The 21,130-nt window shown below is 42.5% G+C and overlaps 1 protein-coding gene across 6 annotated transcripts in view; it reads right to left on the bottom strand.

The window, feature by feature from the left end:
- LOC307231243 (suppressor of tumorigenicity 7 protein homolog) overlaps positions 1 to 21,130 on the bottom strand; it is a 59,336-nt gene that overhangs the window by 1,278 nt on the left and 36,928 nt on the right. For 3 of the 6 annotated variants that reach the window (XM_080001866.1, XM_080001867.1, XM_080001862.1), the window contains 13 exons: positions 10,754 to 10,836; positions 7,543 to 7,702; positions 5,735 to 5,789; positions 5,059 to 5,174; positions 4,200 to 4,275; positions 3,563 to 3,717; positions 2,976 to 3,073; positions 2,544 to 2,673; positions 1,636 to 1,708; positions 1,135 to 1,237; positions 651 to 801; positions 378 to 470; positions 20 to 162 (listed from right to left, as the gene is read on the bottom strand). In XM_080001866.1, the coding sequence (XP_079857992.1) occupies positions 20 to 162; positions 378 to 470; positions 651 to 801; positions 1,135 to 1,237; positions 1,636 to 1,708; positions 2,544 to 2,673; positions 2,976 to 3,073; positions 3,563 to 3,717; positions 4,200 to 4,275; positions 5,059 to 5,174; positions 5,735 to 5,789; positions 7,543 to 7,702; positions 10,754 to 10,836 (1,436 nt within the window). The remainder of the gene's footprint in view (positions 1 to 19; positions 163 to 377; positions 471 to 650; positions 802 to 1,134; positions 1,238 to 1,635; positions 1,709 to 2,543; positions 2,674 to 2,975; positions 3,074 to 3,562; positions 3,718 to 4,199; positions 4,276 to 5,058; positions 5,175 to 5,734; positions 5,790 to 7,542; positions 7,703 to 10,753; positions 10,837 to 21,130) is intronic. The other 3 variants (XM_080001863.1, XM_080001864.1, XM_080001865.1) reach the window with 3 other exon arrangements.

The following is a 21,130-nucleotide window of genomic DNA, read 5'->3' as shown; positions in this document are numbered from 1 at the left end:
GTGTGTGCGCGTCTCTCACAGCTTTAGCGAAGACCCCCATGAGCTCAGGGAACTGGTGTGTGAGCAGGGCCAACATGGCGGTGAAGGAGCAGAGTCCTGCTGTGAAGAGGATGAAGAACGGCAGCTCCTTCTTGGGATACACCGACACCTCGTGGAATACTGCTTACAGAGAGAGAGACAGGGGGACGGGGGGGACAGGGGGGGTGGGGGGAGACAGGGGGAGACGGGGAGGGGACGGCTCAGAGAGAGAGACAGGAGGAAAAAACAAAAAAACAAGTCAAAAGGTTAGATGCTTCTTATAATGACAGAATAAAAAAGTTTCAATTTGTTTTGATTTAACTCCAGAGTGTGTGTGTGTGTGTGTGTGTGTGTCTTACTTGGTAGCAGCTCTCTGTCTGCGGTCTCTGTGCAGATGGGGTAGGGGTAGAACAGGTGACCCTTCTCCAGGGGGTACGGGATCATCCTGAACGCTACACACACACACACACACACACACACACACACACACACACACACACACACACACACACACACACACACACACACACACACACACAAGACAGGTTTCTTTAATTACTGGCAACACACACGTACGACCCTTCCTGTCTGTGTGTGTGTGTGTGTGTGTGTGTGTGTGTGTGTGTACGTACTGCCCTCCCAGGTGCAGTGCAGCAGGTTGAGCGCTCCCTCCACTCTCTTCCAGTGCTGCAGGTGGAAGAAGGCGTAGGCGATGGCCTCGCTGTCGCCTCGCTTCAGGATGTGTTCAGGAGGAAGAATGAGACTCTTCATCTCCAGTAGATACTGCAGAGAGAGAGAGAGGAACGTCAGTACTGATCACACAGAACCAGTACAGTCTATAAGAACCAGTACGGTGTATATGAACCAGTACAGTCTATAAGAACCAGTACAGTCTATATAAACCAGTACAGTCTATATTAACCAGTAGTCTATATGAACCAGTACAGTCTGTAAGAACCAGTACAGTCTATAGGAACCAGTAGTCTATATCAACCAGTACAGTCTATATAAACCAGTAAAGTCTATACGAACCAGTACTGTCTGTAAGAACCAGTACAGTCTATAGGAACCAGTACAGTCTATATAAACCAGTACAGTCCAGGTGTTGTGACTCACTTTGGGGACATGGGGGTTGAACTCCACTGCTCTGTGAATGGCTTCTACAGCGTTCATCTCCGCTGTGCTCAGCCCTCGTCTGGAAGCTGCTTCTGGAGAGAACCTGGACACACGCACACGTTTCATTCTATTTAGCGCGTGCGCGAAGTCACTAATATCCCTGGAGCCTGAGGCAGCCTTCGGGAGCCGTCCAACAAGACAAAAACAGTTTGTAATAACACACAAACTCTCCTGGGGGGCCCATTACTGCGAGCCACCGCCGCCAGGATGCCAACCACCCTGGTGAGAACCAAGTGACTGCTCAGCCTTCAGTGTGAAATGCAGATGGAGTCGTGTCATCACACACTTTTATATTGACCCGTATTTACGAGTGTTGTGGTTTGACATCATACTTCTCCGATCAGTTCAATGAAGCCAAATGGGTTCATTCAGACATGACTGACATCAGGCTCATGTGACCGCTTGGACGCCCGCCCCTCACAGGTGAAAGGACATACTCACTTGTCGGACACTGCCCTGGCCTTGAGCAAGGCAGCTGTGTAACATATTGTTGCAGATTTAGGTAAGCTGATATCTGTGGAGGAGAAACAGAGGGTGGAGGTTTGTGGAGAGCGCGGCGCTTTGACACGTGCGTAAACACAGAGACACAAAATAAAAAAAAAATTTAAAAAGCTGCACACGCTCCTGGCGGCTGCGCCGCGCACGCCGGGCGCGATGAGGTGCGCGGTGAACGACGACATGTGACTGTTATGTCATGATTTACGGTCCCTGCAGGAGCAGAAAGCACCTGTCAGCTCTCCCTCCGGGGAGAGGAGGGGTTTGGAAACAGAGATACTGAGGAGAGACTTTGTCAAGTTTGGGTTTCACAGCTCCGGGGTGTGGTGTGTGTGTGTGTGTGTGTGTGTGTGTGTGTGTGTGTGTGTATTGTGTATACAAGGAGTTGTGAAACAGCGGAGTAGGAGTACTATATATTTGTTTCAGGATCAGGTGGAAATAGGGTATTTATGAACTGGATCATTATGTGAAACGTTACTATAACCGTTTCCTTCGGGAACTGGAATAAATCCAGGCAGCAGCTTTCAGACAGGCAGGTGCAAGGATTTTTCAAGAATTAAAGTGTAAAGTGAGTTTGCTTCCTCTAGGACAGGTGGGGAAGTAGGTAAGTGTGAAGGGAAGTAGTAGGTTTAGGCTTTTACTGCATAACTTAATAAGTGGATAAATACAATCAGACAAAACGCTCACGTCGAAATGAAGACCACATTTTTCATCTCCACAGAGCTTTAAACACAACGCTGCTCTGTCGGGTTATAAAAAAAAAAAAAAAAAAAATGAGGAGCAGCACACAGACTCCGCCCACTACGTCCATACTACTGATGGGTGTAGCGCGGGGGGGTGTGTGTGTGTCTCACCGTCGTATTTGGCCAGAACAGCCTGGACGTCGGCGTAGTTCTGGAGCTCCAGCAGAGACTCCAGCAGGTTCTCATGGATGTTGAACATACTGAGAAGAGGGAACTCCTTCATTAACTGGAAAACACACAACTGTTGTTACATGTAATACCAGACAGGGGGCGACACCAACACAGTCAGAACACACGCGCGCGCGGCTGGCATTACTAACATGTTAAAATGGGTTTACAGGTTTAATTAAAAGATTCAAGTTCACTTTTTACAAGTTGACATGTTTAAAATAAAGGCTTGTACGCGATACATTTGTGCTTAGAAACTTTACACAATATCGTACATAACGCAATGTCTGCAATATAAACATGTGCGATACATCTACATACAAAGAAATAATTGTGACGATGATGTGTGCGAGTGTGTGTGCGTTCTTTTCTTACGTCTCTCATCATTTTGACGGCTTCTCGTGTTCTTCCTAGCTTCCTAGAACACATAGCCAGTCTCCTCTTAATGTACACCAACACGTTGGTGTCCCGTCCTGGAAACGCATAAACAATGTTATATATATATATATATATATAGACACACACACACACACACACACACACACACACACACACACACACACACACACACACACACACACACACACACACACACACACACACACACACACACACACACACACACACACACACACACACACTATACCGTGTGCTGGATGAAAACTATTTTGATCGACTGGAGGACTGTCCATTATAATCAGATAATGTCACCTCGTGTTAAAGTATGTTGTTGTTGTTGTTGTTGATGTTATTGTTGTTGTTGTTAAGGTTGCTCCTATGGGGTAGAGCAGCATATCCAATGCATGTCACCTGTTAACTCCGGTATTTGACCCATGTTCGTACTCAGGGAAAAGAGTGCAGAAGTGCAGAAATAATGTGCTTTGTGTATATAAAGTCCCTGCAACACGTTATTTTCCATGTTTTCCGTGCGTGTGTGCGTGCGCACAGAGGTCCGTACTCACTGTGCTGGGCTTCGTACTGTGTTCCGTGGTGCTGTAGCTGGTGGCTGCGTCTGTAGCAGCCCTCCCCGGCTTTGAGAGCCTGTTTAAATAAGCGCTCGGCCTCCATGATGGTGGTGGCTTCTTCTTCTGCGAGCAGGATGTACGCCGTCGCACAGCTGCAGAGGGGAAAACGTTTGGAAAAAGGCAAACTGAGCAAATTTCTCATTTGAAATACGCTTATGCAGAGACTTTAGGAAACTCTGACACAGGATGAACTCACTACAGTGTATATCCTGGTTAGGCTCCGTTATTTGGCCACGCTGAACAGTGTAGGACGTCCCATAAGACAAGCCTTTTTGTAAATGTAGTCGTTGTCTATATTACATTTAGGTCATCAGTCTGTTTACGCTTCAGTTGTTGTCAGCCTGTTGATTTGAAACCTTTTCGACAAATGTGGTTTTTTTTTTTTTTTTTTAAATGCTCCTCAACTGACGTGTTGAGATCTTTTGAACATCTTTGCGGTCTCTCTAAACACAACAACTGGTTCAAACCAAGTATATGATTTAACGTTTACGGCGTCACTATTTTGTAGACACATTCTCGGACAAGCAACACACAGATCAGAGAGACAGACAGGATCGTGGAGGGATAATCTTACTCCTCCAACTCCAGAGCTTCATGTGCAGCAGAGATGCGGGCCTGAGGATTCCTCTCTCGCCACGCCTTCTGCATGACTGGACACACACACGACGAACAGAAAACGTATTGGGTAAGATAACCAGTCCTCAAATAAGATGTTCATGTCCTCAGCAACACATCACCTTGAAATCTTTATCATGTTCGACAAACCATTCCTGAACAATTTCTGCCGTGTGGCAGGGCATATTATCCTGCTTGGAGCGCCTTTGGTAGGTACTAACCACTGCACACCGGGAACACCCCACAAGACCTGTGGTTTTGGAGATGCTCTGACCCGGTCGTCTAGCATCACAATGTGGTCCTTGTCAAAGTGGCTCAGATCCTTACGCTTGCCCATTTTTCCTGCTTCCATCACATCAACTTCAACAACTGACTGTTCACTTGCTGCCTCATATATCCCACCCCTTGACAGGTGCTATTGAAACGAGACGACCAATGTCATTCACTTCCCCGGTCAGTGGTTTTAATGTTGTGGCTGTGGCTGTTGCGGCTGATCTGTGTACGTACACAATAATAGCACAATTAACCTGGCAAAAGGGTAAAAATATAATAGTTATTTATTCATCTTAATTGTTGTTTGCCATTGCAATAACTGCTTTTTAACTCAATAATGTACAGCCTATTTAGAAGTAAACGATAACATTGTGGTGGATTCCACGCAGGATCAGCACTCCCCCTAGTGGTCACGGAAGGTTACTGGCACTTACCGATAACGTAAATGTCCAATAACCACATTTATTGGGAAATATAATGATATGGATCATCATCCTACAGCAAGTATAAAGTACATATTTGTTCAAAAGTGCATATGTGCTTACTGGCATCTGCTGGTCTGAGGTGATCGGAGTCGCAGGTAAAGAAGGTTTGGTGATCCTGAGCCGAGAGGTTCATGTCGTAGTAGGTCAACGGCTCCCGACCGGTGACCCAGGTGTACCTAAAAAAAAAAACCCACATACACACACACAGTTACAGACCCATGAATTACCCATGACGTCCCTTCATGTTCATTGTACTTCCCTAACACACACACACACACACGCACACACCTTTAAATAAAGTTTAATAGCTTTAATAAAGTTCAATATGAATTCATCCAGTGATCCATCCAGAAATATTCTCGGTAACGGTGTGTGAAGGTCTTGTCAGTGGAGACGCACTCCTTCACACTTACGCCACTTCAATAAAACATGTTTTGATCAAGCAGCGTGAAAATAATTGCGAAGCCGATGAGAGAAGAACACGAGCGGAACGGAGGAGCCTGAATGAACGTGAACGAGAGGAGACAGCGAACAAAAAATGGAACGACGCGATATAAGAGACAGCGACGTCGGACTGGAAGAGGAGACTAAATGATCAAAATGAGAGAAGGAAGGAAGGAAGGAAGGAAGGAAGGAAGGAAAGGGGAATTAACGGAGAGAGAGAATGAGTCATTCCGACAGATCAAAAACCGACGTGGGCCTCGAGGACAGAGCCTCTTCAGACGCCGTCACTCACCTGTTATACTCTGCACCGCGGAATAGATTCAGCGGATTTCGCCATACTTTACATTCTAGAGAGAGGGAGGAGAGCGAGAGAATCCAATCTTGTCATTTGGCTTCAAAGGGGATTGATAAAAACCCCTCAGGGATAAGACAAACATCCGGACTCACCTTTGGAAAGTGTCACCGCCCTTCGAGCTCGCTGCCGCCGCCGCCCCATGGCTGGGCTTTTCAGGGGCCGCGCCCCAAATGTATATTTATTGTTTATCACGTTTTAAGAGTTACCTTACGATTTTGTTTATTTTAAATGAAAGGAATTCCCAAAGGGTCACAACTTCAAACCACTCAAACACAACTGGAAAAAGAGGAACGAATACTACACAGCACCAATTATTAAGTGTATTGTGACATAGGTATCGCATCAGGGTGGGGGTTGGAGTGGATGCACAGAGTAGATCCTGGAGTGGAGTGGACTCTCACCACGGCGGACGCTAACGTTGGGAAACGTGCTGGCGTCACAAAATAGTCCGAAAACATCATCTTGAAAAATTTGCCAAAGGCACATTGTTATAACTGTACAGTGCAGCCATGTTGGAGACTGTAACAAAGAGCAAACAGCACTTTGTGGTACAATCCGCCACAGTGAGAGTCCACTCCAGGATCCACTCCAACCCCAAAGTGAGGGTCCCCTCCACTCCATGATCCAGGTCAGGGTCCAGTCCAACCCCATAGTGAGAGTCCGCTCCAGGATACCACCGTGTGCATCTGCTTCAAGCTCCCCCACATGAATCGCCATAACAATTATGCATACAATGCATAATGCGGTAATGAAATGGAACAAGTCGCAAGCCGCCAAAAAAAAAAAATCCCAAACAATAACATGTGAAAATATATTTAATAACAATAAATGAAATTTAAAAAAAATATGTTTCCATTTTTGGCATTTAAAAGTTATGAACACAGATTTGTGGATTGTAAACTGTAATCAACTTTTTCCATTTGTATTAATTTTCTGATACATATTTGTGAATTGTGACAGAATTCCAGCCATAGAGAAGCTAATGATAGACTATAAGGCAATGTTATTACTTAAAGACAAATAATAATGAACGTCATTTGCACTCAGTGTGGTTGCCTCTGACGGCGTCAAGAAGAATTTTCAGTGTAGGATCCAAGAATCCAACATACATCTAACTTAACCGCAGGAGGAAAATGTTGCGACTGTTATGACTTCTGTGGTAATTCATAAATCCTCATCCGCGTCCTCCTCCATCATTAGGGCAGGAAGTAAAGCTTACTACAACTATTGCACAGTTCTTATTATTTCCTTTGGCGCTAGGCTGTGGGAACTACACATGATCCAGACGTTCATATACTTTAACGATCGAACAATCAAAATAACAACAGCAATTTCTCATGAGAAAAAGAGCCAGGGTGTGCCATAGGAATAGCTAAAGCCTAACACATTGCACATTAGTGAATGTGTGGCTTACTTAATTAGGAATACAGAATGAATTAGGAAGATTATGAAAATAATGTAGAAATGCTCCATAGTTCAGTCTGTTTTCAGTTAAAACGTCGCCATTAAATAATATTAGATTTAGAATAAACTTTGTGATTTAGTGATTCATTTGGTGACCTTATGTTGAAACGTCGATGATTACAAACCTCGGTCTTCAGGAAAAAAAGCCACAACAATGCGTTTCCTTCCGATTATCATGATAAATTTAAATCTCTTCTTGTTTATGTCCATAACATGCCTCTCATCCAGCGCCGTCGTTAGGATGCGACAGCGCAGACACAGGAGAATGGAAGTGTTCTTACCGGAAACACTTTGTCGATTGGTGTCGGCCTCCCCGTTACTGGTGTTGGAGTTGGTGGGGGTGCTGCTGTCCACTCCGCCCAGCAGGGGGCGCAGGTGGCTCACGGAAACCTGCTCTATGAAGGAGGTGCCATACTTCCTGAAGTACCACCACTCAAAGATCTGCGAAGCGGGGACACACACACACACACACACACACACACACACACACACACACACACACACACACACACACACACACACACACACACACACACACACACACACACACACCATCAGTCTGACTCACGCAAAATTCACGTTAAAAAGCTTAAAAGGATTTGTTTTCCAATTCCAATAAAGTCCAGGGAAAGGAAGAAAAAAAATCCACAAGATGCCGAGAACAACCTTTTAGTACCCCCTAAAATATGAATAACAACAATGCACAGCTGACTGGATGTTGAAAGGGGGAGACTGACAAATGAGTTTGATATTTTCATGCGAGTGACACTTTTCACTCCCACATCACTAGAACATGAGTAATGTCAGATTAGGGGGCTTTTCCAGCAAAATAAACAACTGTTTGGAGAAGATTAGAGTTATTGTCTCCTCGGGGTCATTTGCCTTGGACTCCAGCGTCGCTGCATTAACAAACAACATCAGGTCATCACACACACACAACAGGTACAAGCATTCATTCGGTACAGAAATACATACTGTACATACAAATGCATGCATGGTGCCATCAGTGAAAGCTTAAAGCAACCTACAATATAACAAACCTCAGTACATCTATTGCAATCTAATAATTCACTCAATTTAAAACAAATTGCATAAAAATATCCAAGTATATGATCACACGAGGTGTCAACATCACTGTGTATACACAAGTCTTTGTCTCATGCATCTGTTCTCCATGTCCACTGCTCTTGTATAAGTAGAGACATTACAAGATTTTATGTTATTATTATTATTATTATTATTATTAATAATAATAATAATAATAATAATAATAATAATAAACCTGGACAGGGTTGAGGTTCAAGTTTCATCCATAGCGATCCACATTCTGACCAGGCATGTGTGAAAAAGCGATTAAATTTGACCGGAAGCAGCGGCAGGTTCGTGCATCGCCCACAGGCCAATGTTCAGGTGGTGGAGCGGGATGAGGCTGTGGAGTAAGACACTTTGTGACATCATCTCCCAATTTGCTATATATGTGCAGGCTGTGGCTACGGACGCATGGAGCTGCGTGGCGTGGACTCCATCGCTCTGTCGTGGTTGCAAATTGTGCGTGTGTGTGTGTGTGTGTGTGTATGTGTATGTTCCATGGGAACTCGAAAATTTGCAATTGGTCTCAGTAATTGGACCCCGTGTTTTGCAGCCTGCATTTATTATTCTTTTTTGTTATTATTATTTTTTCCTCCGAGTGAAATTCCTCGTATGCTCACAATCTTATCTAATGGGTTTATTTCAGAAACACCTTCCAAACAAAGACAACTCCGTTCCCTTCACCTGCCTGGAATGAACCAGCTCCGCTTCTGCCCCCTCAGCGTGTTCATGGAACAAGTACCAGCCTGGAGCGGTTTCTAAGCCACCCACGCAAATTTAGACAATAGCCCCCGGGTGGAAGAGCGTTCATAAAGAGAGGTGTCGTTTCTTTTCTTTAATAACAGGCCAAGTGCTGCGGCTTGGGTTGCTTGTTTGAAACACACACATGAAAAGAGGGAGGAACCATAAAAGAAGCTGCTGCCGATGAGAGGGCTTTCAACATGGCTTCCATTTCCTCATTCATCCTATTTGATCCGAATACTCACATGTTTAACGATGTGTGGCGAGTAGCAATCCGCTATATTATTTTTAGCTGAATATCATGGAGTAAAAAATGTTCGCTTGGGATCAACAGAATATAATGTTTGACGTGTAATCCATTTTTTTCCATTAGCTCGTAATGGGGTAATCTCAAATACCCAATTATTTAATTATTGCCTGACCTTAGTTATTTGAGCGGACCGCTATCATTTTGTAAAACCATTGAGATTCTCCAATCATGCACATTTTGTGGGAATTTTGAGCCAATGTTACAAATGTCCCAATAAATAGAACGTTTTAATCCGTTGGTTTGAAGCAAATTAATGATCTGACCACATTTTTCTGTTCCAATATTCATGGATTTCTTTCCTAAGGCCGGATGGTTATGTATTATTACGCTGTTATGGCGGCATAAAATGAACATAAAAGACAATTAAATTGTTAATCACACTTATTTATATGACAATTAATGGCCAACTAAAATTCCATGACCATGACAGCCCTACAGTAAAACCCGGTATGAGTGCATCCCTAGCATCAGATCATTATTTTCCCACATTTCCCACTGGGGACTTGGAAGCACCACAGCCCACTGCCACGTTCCCCTGAGCAGCTCCACGAGAGGTTCCAGATGGTTAGGAAATGCCCGACGGCATATCAACAGGGCCAGTGTCGGAAGAGGAAGAGGAAGTCATGTTTTTATCTCCCCGAGAGCAGCGTTCTCCAGGGGGTTGACACCAGCATCCTCTCTTGAGATGGCCTCCCTCACCATCGGGCTGCCGCTGGAAACTACAAACACTGGATCCACTCCCAGCAGTCCACAGCAGAACAGAGGAAAAACTACCAAGAGGGTAGCCAACACAAAAACAACAATTTCTCAGGCAAAAAAAGTGTACCAAGAAGTGTTGCATTATGAGATATATGTCAGGATCAAATGTGATCACAACCCAGGAGTGAAGGTAAATAAGGAGTCTGTGAATTTCTGGTTTCTAAAATGGTTCTCTAGTAAAGTGCTTCAGCCCGCCGATTTATCAATGGACGCGGATTCTAAACCGGCACTTTCTTCATCGACAACCTGATGAGTCAATTAACTCAGCCTCCCTGTTTAATAAACCCATATTTTTACCGACTTTGTGAAATTTGATGTAGAATGAGTAGAAAAATCGCTTTGTTTCCTTGATTTCAAAGCAGCCAAAAGAAATGAATGAAAGTGAGATAAGTCACGTTGGTCCGACAGCATTCCGATGGCTAGAGAACGGTCAGAAAGGGAAGTGCTGATGTTCTTAGCTACACGTTGGGAGATGTCATACCATTAGTAAGATCAACGTCAGTATCTGCGTTGCTGTGACCTCACAAATTGGTAAATATCAAGTTCAAGTTTAAGAGATTATTTGTCAGGATCCACGTCAGTGCGGGTCTTACCAGGATCAGCCCTGATATGAGGGACGAGGTGCCCGTCAAAGCCACGTAGAACTTGGGCGTCAGGGTGTTGAGAAACATGCTTACTGTGGAGGAGACACAAAGAAGAGGAGAGGCATGAGCATTTTCCTGCCAAATAACTCCAGCGGGTTTTCACCACAGGTTATACACTCAACGTATGAATTATTATCACCACCATGTAGCTAAACAGGAAGAGCATCAGTCGGATTCTTTAACATCGATTCTTGATTCATAGACTGTGACATTTATCATATTGAGGAACATATTAAGAGTCATGCGGCCTGTAAACCAAAAAATAAGTTTACAATACAGCCCTCGCAGCGGGTTTCCCCACGGTGGCTTTTCAGCCTGCAAGCACGGCCATGACAGCTGAAGGGCACCGTGGGAACATTCCGAAAAGTGTTTTTGTACAATTCCTGTTCCAAGTCAGCCATGTTTAACCACACATAAAAGATAGATACGCTATCAACTCAAACTGCACAGCAGAGACTGAACATTTACTTCAACAAAGATTTGCTCGAGGCATCAACAGGTGCATGACTTGTAAGTCACCCTCTCTCAAATGGGAGACACGGGGAATTTGGGGCATTTTGACACTGGATGTGGACTTCACCACATAACCGGGCGTCCCAAAACAAAACCGTATTGCCAGTAATGAACCTAGCTGTGGTTGTCCTACCACAGCCTCTACAGGAATACCTGGCCGCCAATCCCCCCCAGTTTAAAAAAAAAGGATCAAACGTTCACTTCGCTGGAGCACAGCATTACAACTTTTGCACGTTTCCTTATTTTACCCACAAAATGTTTTTCCCCTCGCATCATCATCAAAAAGGGTCGCAGCGCTGCTGGCAGCCTGGAAGTCGCTCACTGTCTGTGTTTTTGGTGTTTATCATTCTTCTTCAGCAGCATCCCACCCCCCCACGCCCACCAAGAGCATTTCTCAGGGAGCGGCTGCACTATTCTCGCCATTGATAGCGACGAGGAGACTCATCACAGGTGGACCGAGTGGGACAGAAGCCATTGGGACGAGGTCCTCCATCTCCGCCGTGCAGGCCTGCCCAGGGCTGCAGCCGGGTCGCCACTCAGCGCTGCGGAGTGAGCGCTCTCGTCTTGGAGAGAGGAGGTCTTTGTGCGGGGCGGCAGCGGGCCAGGCCGACAGCTGCCGCCGCTCTGGACCAATGAGAGGCCACTATCGTATGTCTGGCGAGGGGACTGCGAGCAGATGACTAGCGCGGTCATTAAGAAACATTCACGTCAAGGGATATCAAATTTTTTATTTTTTTTTTTAAATAAGCATCTCCTTTCTCTGCACAGATACTGATAATGGTATTGGATGGAGCGCATAAAAGGCCAACATTTGGTGACCCTAAATCTGATTCCAACTATTAAACATCTCAGTTGTCAAAAAGTGATTTTCCTACTTTTTGACTGAAGCTTTTTGATTGATAGAAAGTCAACGACATGTCAGTGATTACTTTCTGATGACCTTGAATTGAAAGGTTCATCGCTTAATTGCTTTTTCATTCATCACATTTCCTCTCTCATCATTACACAACACATAAGCGCTGGATTCTTGCCATTGTCACTCACTCCAGCTGGAAATTTACCAACAGCTACAACCCACATTTTGTCTTTTGCCGACAACCAACCCCTTAGAAAGGTCACCAACTGCCACCTGTTGGTATTTTTGTTTTCTATTCTGAGAAACAGGCTGTAGCAGGCTAACAGGCGGTTTATAATAAGACTGTAAGAGGATGACACATTTTTAAATGAGTATCCACTGTGGCTGGTGAACAGAAAAAAGGGTGAGTTCAACTGCGTCTATAATTATGAGGACGGAGGGCAGCCCCGGAGTTGTTGTGATCACATGACCATGAGCATATGACCAGATCACATCAGCGGAGCTTTCCGAGCCGTGCCACGTGGGGAAACTGGAGTTTTAATGATCATATTTGACAGCTATAATTCTCAGCAAGGCTGGGTATTGGGCACAATTACATTTCAGTACAAAAAGGGTCACAATTTGATTCAATATCGATGAAATGACTCATAATATGATGCTCTATTGATATAGTGACATTTTATACATAATGAGAATTGCTGCTCACTGTTCAGTGTACAATCTGACTGGCATTACCAATGACAAAATGAATAACAAAAATAACTCAGAACAAATTCAGTCCAATACAGAAATGTAATATTTCAATTAATTTGTGACACATTTGGTGGTATTTAATTTGAAAAGTGTCAGTTAGCCAACAATACAACTAAAAGGGAGAAGACCATAATTAGTTTGGCATTTCTTTAAAGCTAGGCAGAGAAGTCATTTATTTAACAGTAGCAAAATTACCTTTAACTCACCATTTATTAGTGTAAAAACAAAAGAAGATTTGTTTCAAAGAAAGCGTCATTTAGGTTCAGAGGGTCAGGCAATGATCCCGCACTGACACAGCCCCCTGGCCTAAATGTCAGCATGAACAAGAAGGGAGACCCTTACTTAGAGACACACACACACACACACACACGTATGTATATGTATGTGACAAATAATCTCTTGAACTTGAACTTGAACACACACACACACACACACACACACACACACACACACACACACACACACACACACACACACACACACACACACACACACACACACACACACACACACACACACACCTTTAAATAAAGTTTAATAGCTTTAATCAAGTTCAATATGAATTCATCCAGTTTGTTGCACAGTGAACGGGTATTGGAGAGAAATATTCCCGGCAACGGTATGTGAAGGCCATGTCAGTGGAGACGCACTCCCTCTCCTCCACCGTTTCATTGTGTGTACAAGGAAGAGTGCGTCCTTCACCAGAACGTCCAGTAATCCCATAGATGTGGCGATGAAAGTGGGAGATAAACCCGACCATCACCGAGGGAGTGTCCTCTAGCGCAGAGGTTCCTAACCACTGGCTCGCGGACTGCGCCGGACCACGCGGGGACATTTGCCACCGGGCCATGAGACCGCAGGCGGGATTTTTTTCAGGTAGCAACGTGCAGCAGAGTTTTTAATAGAGTTTTAATTTGCTCTCAACTGTTTAGGTGTGTTTAAATATTCTCATATCTTTATTATATATAATTTTTAATATTCAAATAAGTTATTTATTGAGAAACAAGTGTTTTTCTTTAACAATCTTAGACTCTATAGTCCAACAATGGCGAAGCAGTCAGTGCTGAAAATTAAAAAAAACATATGTTTAAATCAGAAGATCGAATGGAATCATGATCTTAAAATCTAAAATCAAATTGAATTGTGGATTTGGAGAATCCTGACAACCCTAGTATCTGTTGTTGTAATGTGACTTAATGTATATTGTGTTTTTGAAGAAAACTCAACTCATTAAAGCAAATCTGCAGTATATCCTTTTATTAAAGGGGACCTATTATGAAAAACTCACCTTTTCACTCTGTGCACACACATTTGTGTCTCCTGAACGTCCTTAAACAACCATTGAGATTTCCGTACCCTTCGTACGTCACAGGGCCCGCAGCAGAATTAGAACCACCCCCCATCTGAGTAACTCAATCAACAAAGACTTTTAAAAACAAAGAGGAATCAATACCAATTGTCCATGAAGAAACTGCTGACAATGGAAATGTAAATATTTTAAAAATAATTCTGCTGTGTTTCTTTCTAAAAGTAAAAAATAAAAGTATGCGGTAGAAGACTGTCGGCTGCGGTGCGCTATCCGTTGTGCGTTTCTCCAAACAAAGCAAATTTAAATAGTGTTTTTATTGTAGATGTATTTATATATTTTATTTTACGATGTTTACATGAAACAAAAAAATGCCGGCGCTCGAGAGACCCAGTGCAATGTCAGGCCTGCCAACCTTGGGAAATACCACAATAGTGTAACAGGGAGTCTCTGTGGCTCTGCAGCTATTACTCCATCAGTTATTCACACCGAGGCCCTCTCGTAACGAGGCTCGTCACATCGTATGCTCGCATGAGAGCTACTACGGCTAACTATACACAGTATACAAATTAATCTCATTAGCATATACCCCTTGAAATGCATCCTCTCGTTAAGTTACCGAACATGTTTACCAACTAGAGATGCACCGATGGCAATTTTCTTGGCCGATTCCTATTTCCTATTCCTATTTTTCTTCAAGTCCCGTGATCACGATCATGTGATAGGATAGCTGCACATATGGACTACCCCTGCAATTTTCAGTTACCACAATGGTGAGATTGCTGATTTTGACACTGTTTATTATTGTTCATTATTCACTATGGAATAATAAAAGAACATGAAACTGTCTCTGAGTTCCAATAAAATAGAATATAGGACTGTCACCATGTTTCAGTATAATTCAACCTGTAACTCACTGTGTTTTTGTAGGACCCAGCGTATAAATAACGTGGAAATAATAATAATAAAAAAATAATAAATAAAATATAAATAAATGGCGGACTCTTCTTGCTCGTTCACTGGAAGTCCTCCTTCCCACACTGTGCATCAAACCAACTGAATCAAATCGAATGACTTGTTTTACCGAGTGACTTGTCAAGAACCGAGTCTCAAAAAAAAAAGAGTAAAACCTTTCATCACGAGCGGAGCTCCGTTGTGACAGCGATACAGCGGATTTAATTGTAATAAGTACCCAGTCTCAGGTTCAATTTCTCATGTTTATAAAAAACTAATTTCCACGAAAACACGTTCAGAATAAAGCAAATTACAGTCGATTTTGTAAAGAAGTCTGCATCTTAAGATGCACATTGTTGTTTACTCGCGGATCTTGACCCCTCCAATATGGTGCACACACAGACGCATAGTGGTGACATACAGCAGCTTATCCACAAGATCAAAGTAGCAGCAACACAGCGCAACGTACTGTAAACGTCACGGCGCTTCAGAGTAAAACACAGCACGCATCTGTCTGGTCTATCTTCTTTTCACTGCAGCTCTGCACCAACATTTATGGAATTATTACTTTGAAAAGCAACAGAAAAACTGTATTTCACTACGATTCCATTTTGCAATTGATCCCACTAAGCCACTAATATATGCAATATATTCATTATAATTTACACAATATTTTTTCTGACTTTTAGACTAGTCTAAGTTTAAAGTTCCATTTAAACATCAGGGAAATTAGTCGTTAGGAACATCCCTATTCTGAATGTGTCGGAACAACCAGCAAGGGGGCTGAACATTTTTAATTTATCAGTAACACCAACAGAATAACTTATAAGCAGCCTTTAAAATAAACATTTAATTTACAAGCGCTGCGCAGCGTGCACACATGAAGCGAGCCACCTGTTAATTAACGGCAAAAGCCACTCGTCAGTTTTTTCCTGCGACCAACCGACCAATGAAAAACTTGGTCAACTAAGACTCTTCTTGTTGACTAACATTTGGTCGACTATCTGGGGTAGCCCTAGTTAGAATGCATAATCTGAGTGGTATTTCCAGCAAAAAACATGTTTTGGGGACATTGACTAGGATGGGTATAATGCAGAGAAATGCATTTAGTTGCCTCAGTATGTGTACTCTGTGCAATGACAACTAGTTTAATCTTATCTAATACATTTGTGTAAAAAGGAACATAATAGGTTTCTTTTACCAGTACTGCAGTGTGCTTTTATTAGGGCTGGGAATTGCTAAATTTTTTTTACGATACTAGTACCATACCGGTTCCCTTAAAGTGATAGTGATACCAACAGAGTACTTCAGTCGATACCTTTTTTTCCTGCTATACCTATCATGTGAATGGAAGCATTCAGTTGCCTAAAATGCCACCACTCCAACACAACCGAATGACCTTTACACAAATACATCTTGAAGGTGTTCAAATTATTGAAATATTTATTAAATAACTGTACAAAACTGTACAGTGACATTTTTGGGCAGTGTCTTTTTAAACAATAGCCAGCACAGGAGGAATGATTGCAGCGAGGAAAACCTCTTTCACTGTTCCTACTGTATGGACACCTGACTGCTGTTTTAAGAGAGACTTGTGAACGTATGTTTTAACAGACTGTTGTAGCTGCCGTTGCGGTCGTGAGCCAATCACACGTCGCACCAAATCAAAATACGCTTGCGATGATTGGCTGCGAGCAAAACCATAAAAATAATCATGTATTTCTAGATCTGGGCACATAAGGATTGAATGCAGGTATTGTTTGACTGGAGAGTGGAGACGTTTTGATACTATTTGGTATTGGGTTATTTCAATCCCAGCCCTGGTAGTTATATACTGAAGATTGATTGCTGCATCGTGAGTATTGTATAAGAAACTAGGTACACAATTGTACCTAGTTTCTTGCCAATACACCGCCCTACAAATCTGAGACAGACGTTTGGAATAACAATTTGTGGATCCATACAAACAAGAGCCCTTTTTGTCTTTGTTGAGGTGTGAATTAAAAAAAAAAAAAGAAGCAAATCCATTTTACAGCCTCCAACCTCTAAACCCTTTATTCTCTGACCTGAGATTTGGTATCACCATCTCCTGTGCAACAGTGTGAAAGTCGCTGTTGACGCCTATTTACTGTAACAATATCTCAACCGTATCTGCAGCCATGGCCGTGCTCTCCACCGTAAATGTTGATGAGTTGTGAACACGGCACCGCAGTGGCAGCTTTCAATTCCACACATCAATAAATGACCCCCGTTTATGGACCATTTGGGTATAAAAGCTCTTGCGAAGTCTGTGCTAGGCACCCCTGAAAGGACCACGAGAATTAATTTTGAACGAGGGTTCTTGGAGATTGAAGACAGAGCGCCTCCATTACAGATTTGTGAGCAACAAGGGCTGACTCTGGTTCCGCCAGGCGGCCTGCTCCGAGTTGTACGTCACTCTTGCTCCACTGCTCATGGCTGACAACTTTGCAGGCAGGCAGCGATTAGAGCGCACGTTGTGTCACGGCTCGTATAGCTGGCAGTGAGTGATGGGACACTAGCGGAGCCCATCTGGGATTAAGCATCTCCCCTGACCTCCGAGCCGGACGGGAAGGAGGCAGCGTCTGTCAAAGCTACGGCAGTGTGTATGTCTGTGTTAGTGTGTTTTAGGTACTGCAGGTGTACAGTAGCGATATGGGCACGGGTACGTTCATGCACATGCTTTATTTGAAGTATATTCATGTGTGCATCTATATAAGTGTGTGTGTGTGCGTCAGCAGAGGAAAGGACGTGGAATGTCCTACAGCCACTCATGTTTCACATGAGTGGCTGTAGGAACATTATTGATAGATCCTTCACCGTTCAGCACCACCCACACACTTAAGTTATATTTGTTGTGATGCTGTATGACTCAAGTACAACAGAGAGAGAGATACAATTTATATAAGTAGTATCTTGCATATACTGTATTTTATTTTCTATTATTATCTATTTGTTTTCAATTTGTCAAAGCAATTGGACAAGAAAAAATGTGAAATGGGTGAAAAAATAAAAATACGACGCAAGAAAATGTTTTTTTCCCCCCTATTTTTTCTTGACAGCTGAAAGTAATAACCTCATGTTTTGATATTATATTTCAATTTTCAACACAATGATTTGATGTGGCACAATCATCTCATCACAAAACCTGCTATCAAACACTGTTCCACGAAAGTAGCCTGAAAAATTTGCTTCAACAATACCAATAAAAAATACAGTTGTATTGTTTCTATTATGTCTCAGATACATCAAAACAAATGGGGTGTTTTAAAGTTATATGTAGGCCTATGTACTTAATTTCTCTGAAGTGCATTAAGATGTGGTCTGTATTGTTTTGCTCTTACAACTCCCTGTACAACTTAAATGTACCAAACCCTCGGGCTGTTTTCGTTATAAATCTGATTACAGTTAGTTTGCTGTTAACGATATGGATCGCAATTTGGACGTTGCATTCATTGACTGAAACTAGGCAGGACACAGAACCAGATCGCCACAGCACCAGAAATCAATACCAATATCAGTGAAATTCCACAACTGGTAATACACAATTATACCACGGAAAATAAAAACAAATATTAATGACATGTACTACAGCAGTGGTCCGAAAACTTTACAGTCCGCTACCCCTGAACACGTTCAACCCCCTCCAGCACCAGGGTGAGTGCACCACACACACACACGCACGCACGCGCACGCACACACACTATAAGATACATATTACAGCCTAGAAAAGACCGTGCGATTTATCGACAATTTTGCTCTTTATTAAGCCATCTCACGTATAAAACCCAATTTGCACACCAGCAAGCGTCTTAAATAATTTTCTCCTCAGTTCAGATTGCGTTCAATCAGGCTAGAAAAACATCCCCCAGTTCAAAATTTAAATAGACTGGGTCAGAATAGCTCCAGGCTAAGAGAACATTTTAACCGTTCCAAAGTAAACATGGATTGTCCAAAATGTTAAACGTTGTTTCTTCACATTGTGGTTAGTTCATGAGTAAATTATAATTAGCTAAAGTCATCCACAGTGATTCTTGGCATAAATGCAAGACAATTCAAAGGATTAGGAAATAAACAATTGTAGTCTTATATAAATATCTGCTTTCACGCGTGCGTGTTGACTGAAAGCACACTCTCTTTTACCAATATAGATCAAGGCTGGACCAATTAGATGACAATAAAAATCACTGACATTCAAATTCATTTATTTTGCTTGTAATTATAATTATACTACTTTATGTAAGGCAGCATGTTAACAGTTTGTGTTAAGACTGACAGGCCACCTGCAGCCGCACGGAAATCAGTGATGCAGCGAAGGGAATCGTCAGGAAGCCTAAAAACAAAAAAAGAAAAAAGAAAAAGAGTCGAACCTGTTATCACCAGCTACACTTGCGCACTCTCTCTACAAACAGCCAACCACTGTAGTCACATTTATAAATGCTCACTCTGCACAATTTGTCATTTGCCAGTTGACGGCAAATTAATTGTTTTGTTACAATTTTTTAAAAAGGTTTTTTTTTTTTTAATTATTATTAATGTGTCATGGTCAAGAGTTAGTCTCAAGCCCTGGACTGTTTGAAAAAGTAAATCACAATTTTCTTTGCCATACGCCCTATGTTGCCAGTTTGGGAATCGCTGTACTACAGTATGGAACAGTTTTATCTAGAACAGGGGTATATATTTAACAGGAAACAAAATTGTGCTTCCATTAATAAATCTATCATCTATTGACAGCTCCAGTAGTCTTATTATACTGGTACAGTTTGGTTATCCTTTCAGTAGTTAGATTTACTCAAATAAAATTGTGTTGAAAATGAACACAAGCAAACCTCCACAGTGTAAACTGACAAGGATAAGTCCATTACTATAGAAATTATTTTTAAAAAGCTAATGCTATATTTTGATGAGACAATCACATACGGCTTAAACATTTGTATTGAACAATGTTGGTTGTATATGACTAAAACAATGGCAGCATGTATTTCATAACAAGACATCTGCTGATACGTTACAATTATTTAATAGAACATTAATCTGAATAGAGATGCAAGAAAAGAAAGAGTATGACTCCTGGGAAAAAAAAGAGAACTTCAATAATCCCCATCTTTAAACACACACACAGAGCTAGTGGCTTGAGCTGGTGTCTCCCAAGCACACTGAAAACAAACATATAAGACGACAAGTGCACACTGACCAACGTTTGAACACACACACGCACGCACGCACGCACGCACAGACGCGAGCAGGCTCCGGCCCACGCACTGAGCAGACGCTGACCTGATGAATAACAACATGAATGTACAGGGCCACCTGCCGTACAAAAACACAAAAGCCGTTTGAACATGGGGCAGCGAGTAGCCACAGCACCATCATGCATCATAGATGACAGAATGTATTGTTCATACAGCTAACAGCACTGCAGCCGAGAACCAAGGATAATACTCCAAAATATCAGCATGTGTATGTCAAAATATCATTGTGCAATAAAAAAATATATATATATATACGCACACAACGGTGCTGAGGATGTGTAAATGAATATAGACGTTTTAGTAGGCTTGTTGATGGGGAGTCTGAACAACTTCACTAGTCTGTGTGCCCATCAAAACATTTAGATTTTGAGCGCAACAACCACTCAGTCTACACAACAAACAAACAAACAATAAGGCCGAAAGGTCTTTTAGGCAAGTACAGCCGAAAACAGACAAACGAAACGATAGTCCCTTTGTATCAAAATCAAAATTGTGAGATCCCGCCCAATACCCAGCTCTACAATTTTTTTTTTAAATACAAATGAAAGATTATTCAACCAGTTGGGCACGGACCCACCACACCCAAAGTCTCTAGAATATACAAAAAGATAAGAGAGCGACTCACCCTCCCTCCACTGCAGCCGCTGTATTGACAGCCAGAGAGCTACGGTGGA

Source organism: Zeus faber (genome assembly GCF_960531495.2).
Source record: "Zeus faber genome assembly, chromosome: 6".
In the NCBI taxonomy this organism is placed as follows: Eukaryota; Metazoa; Chordata; class Actinopteri; order Zeiformes; family Zeidae; genus Zeus; species Zeus faber.
This window is presented reverse-complemented; position numbering and strand designations above follow the sequence as displayed.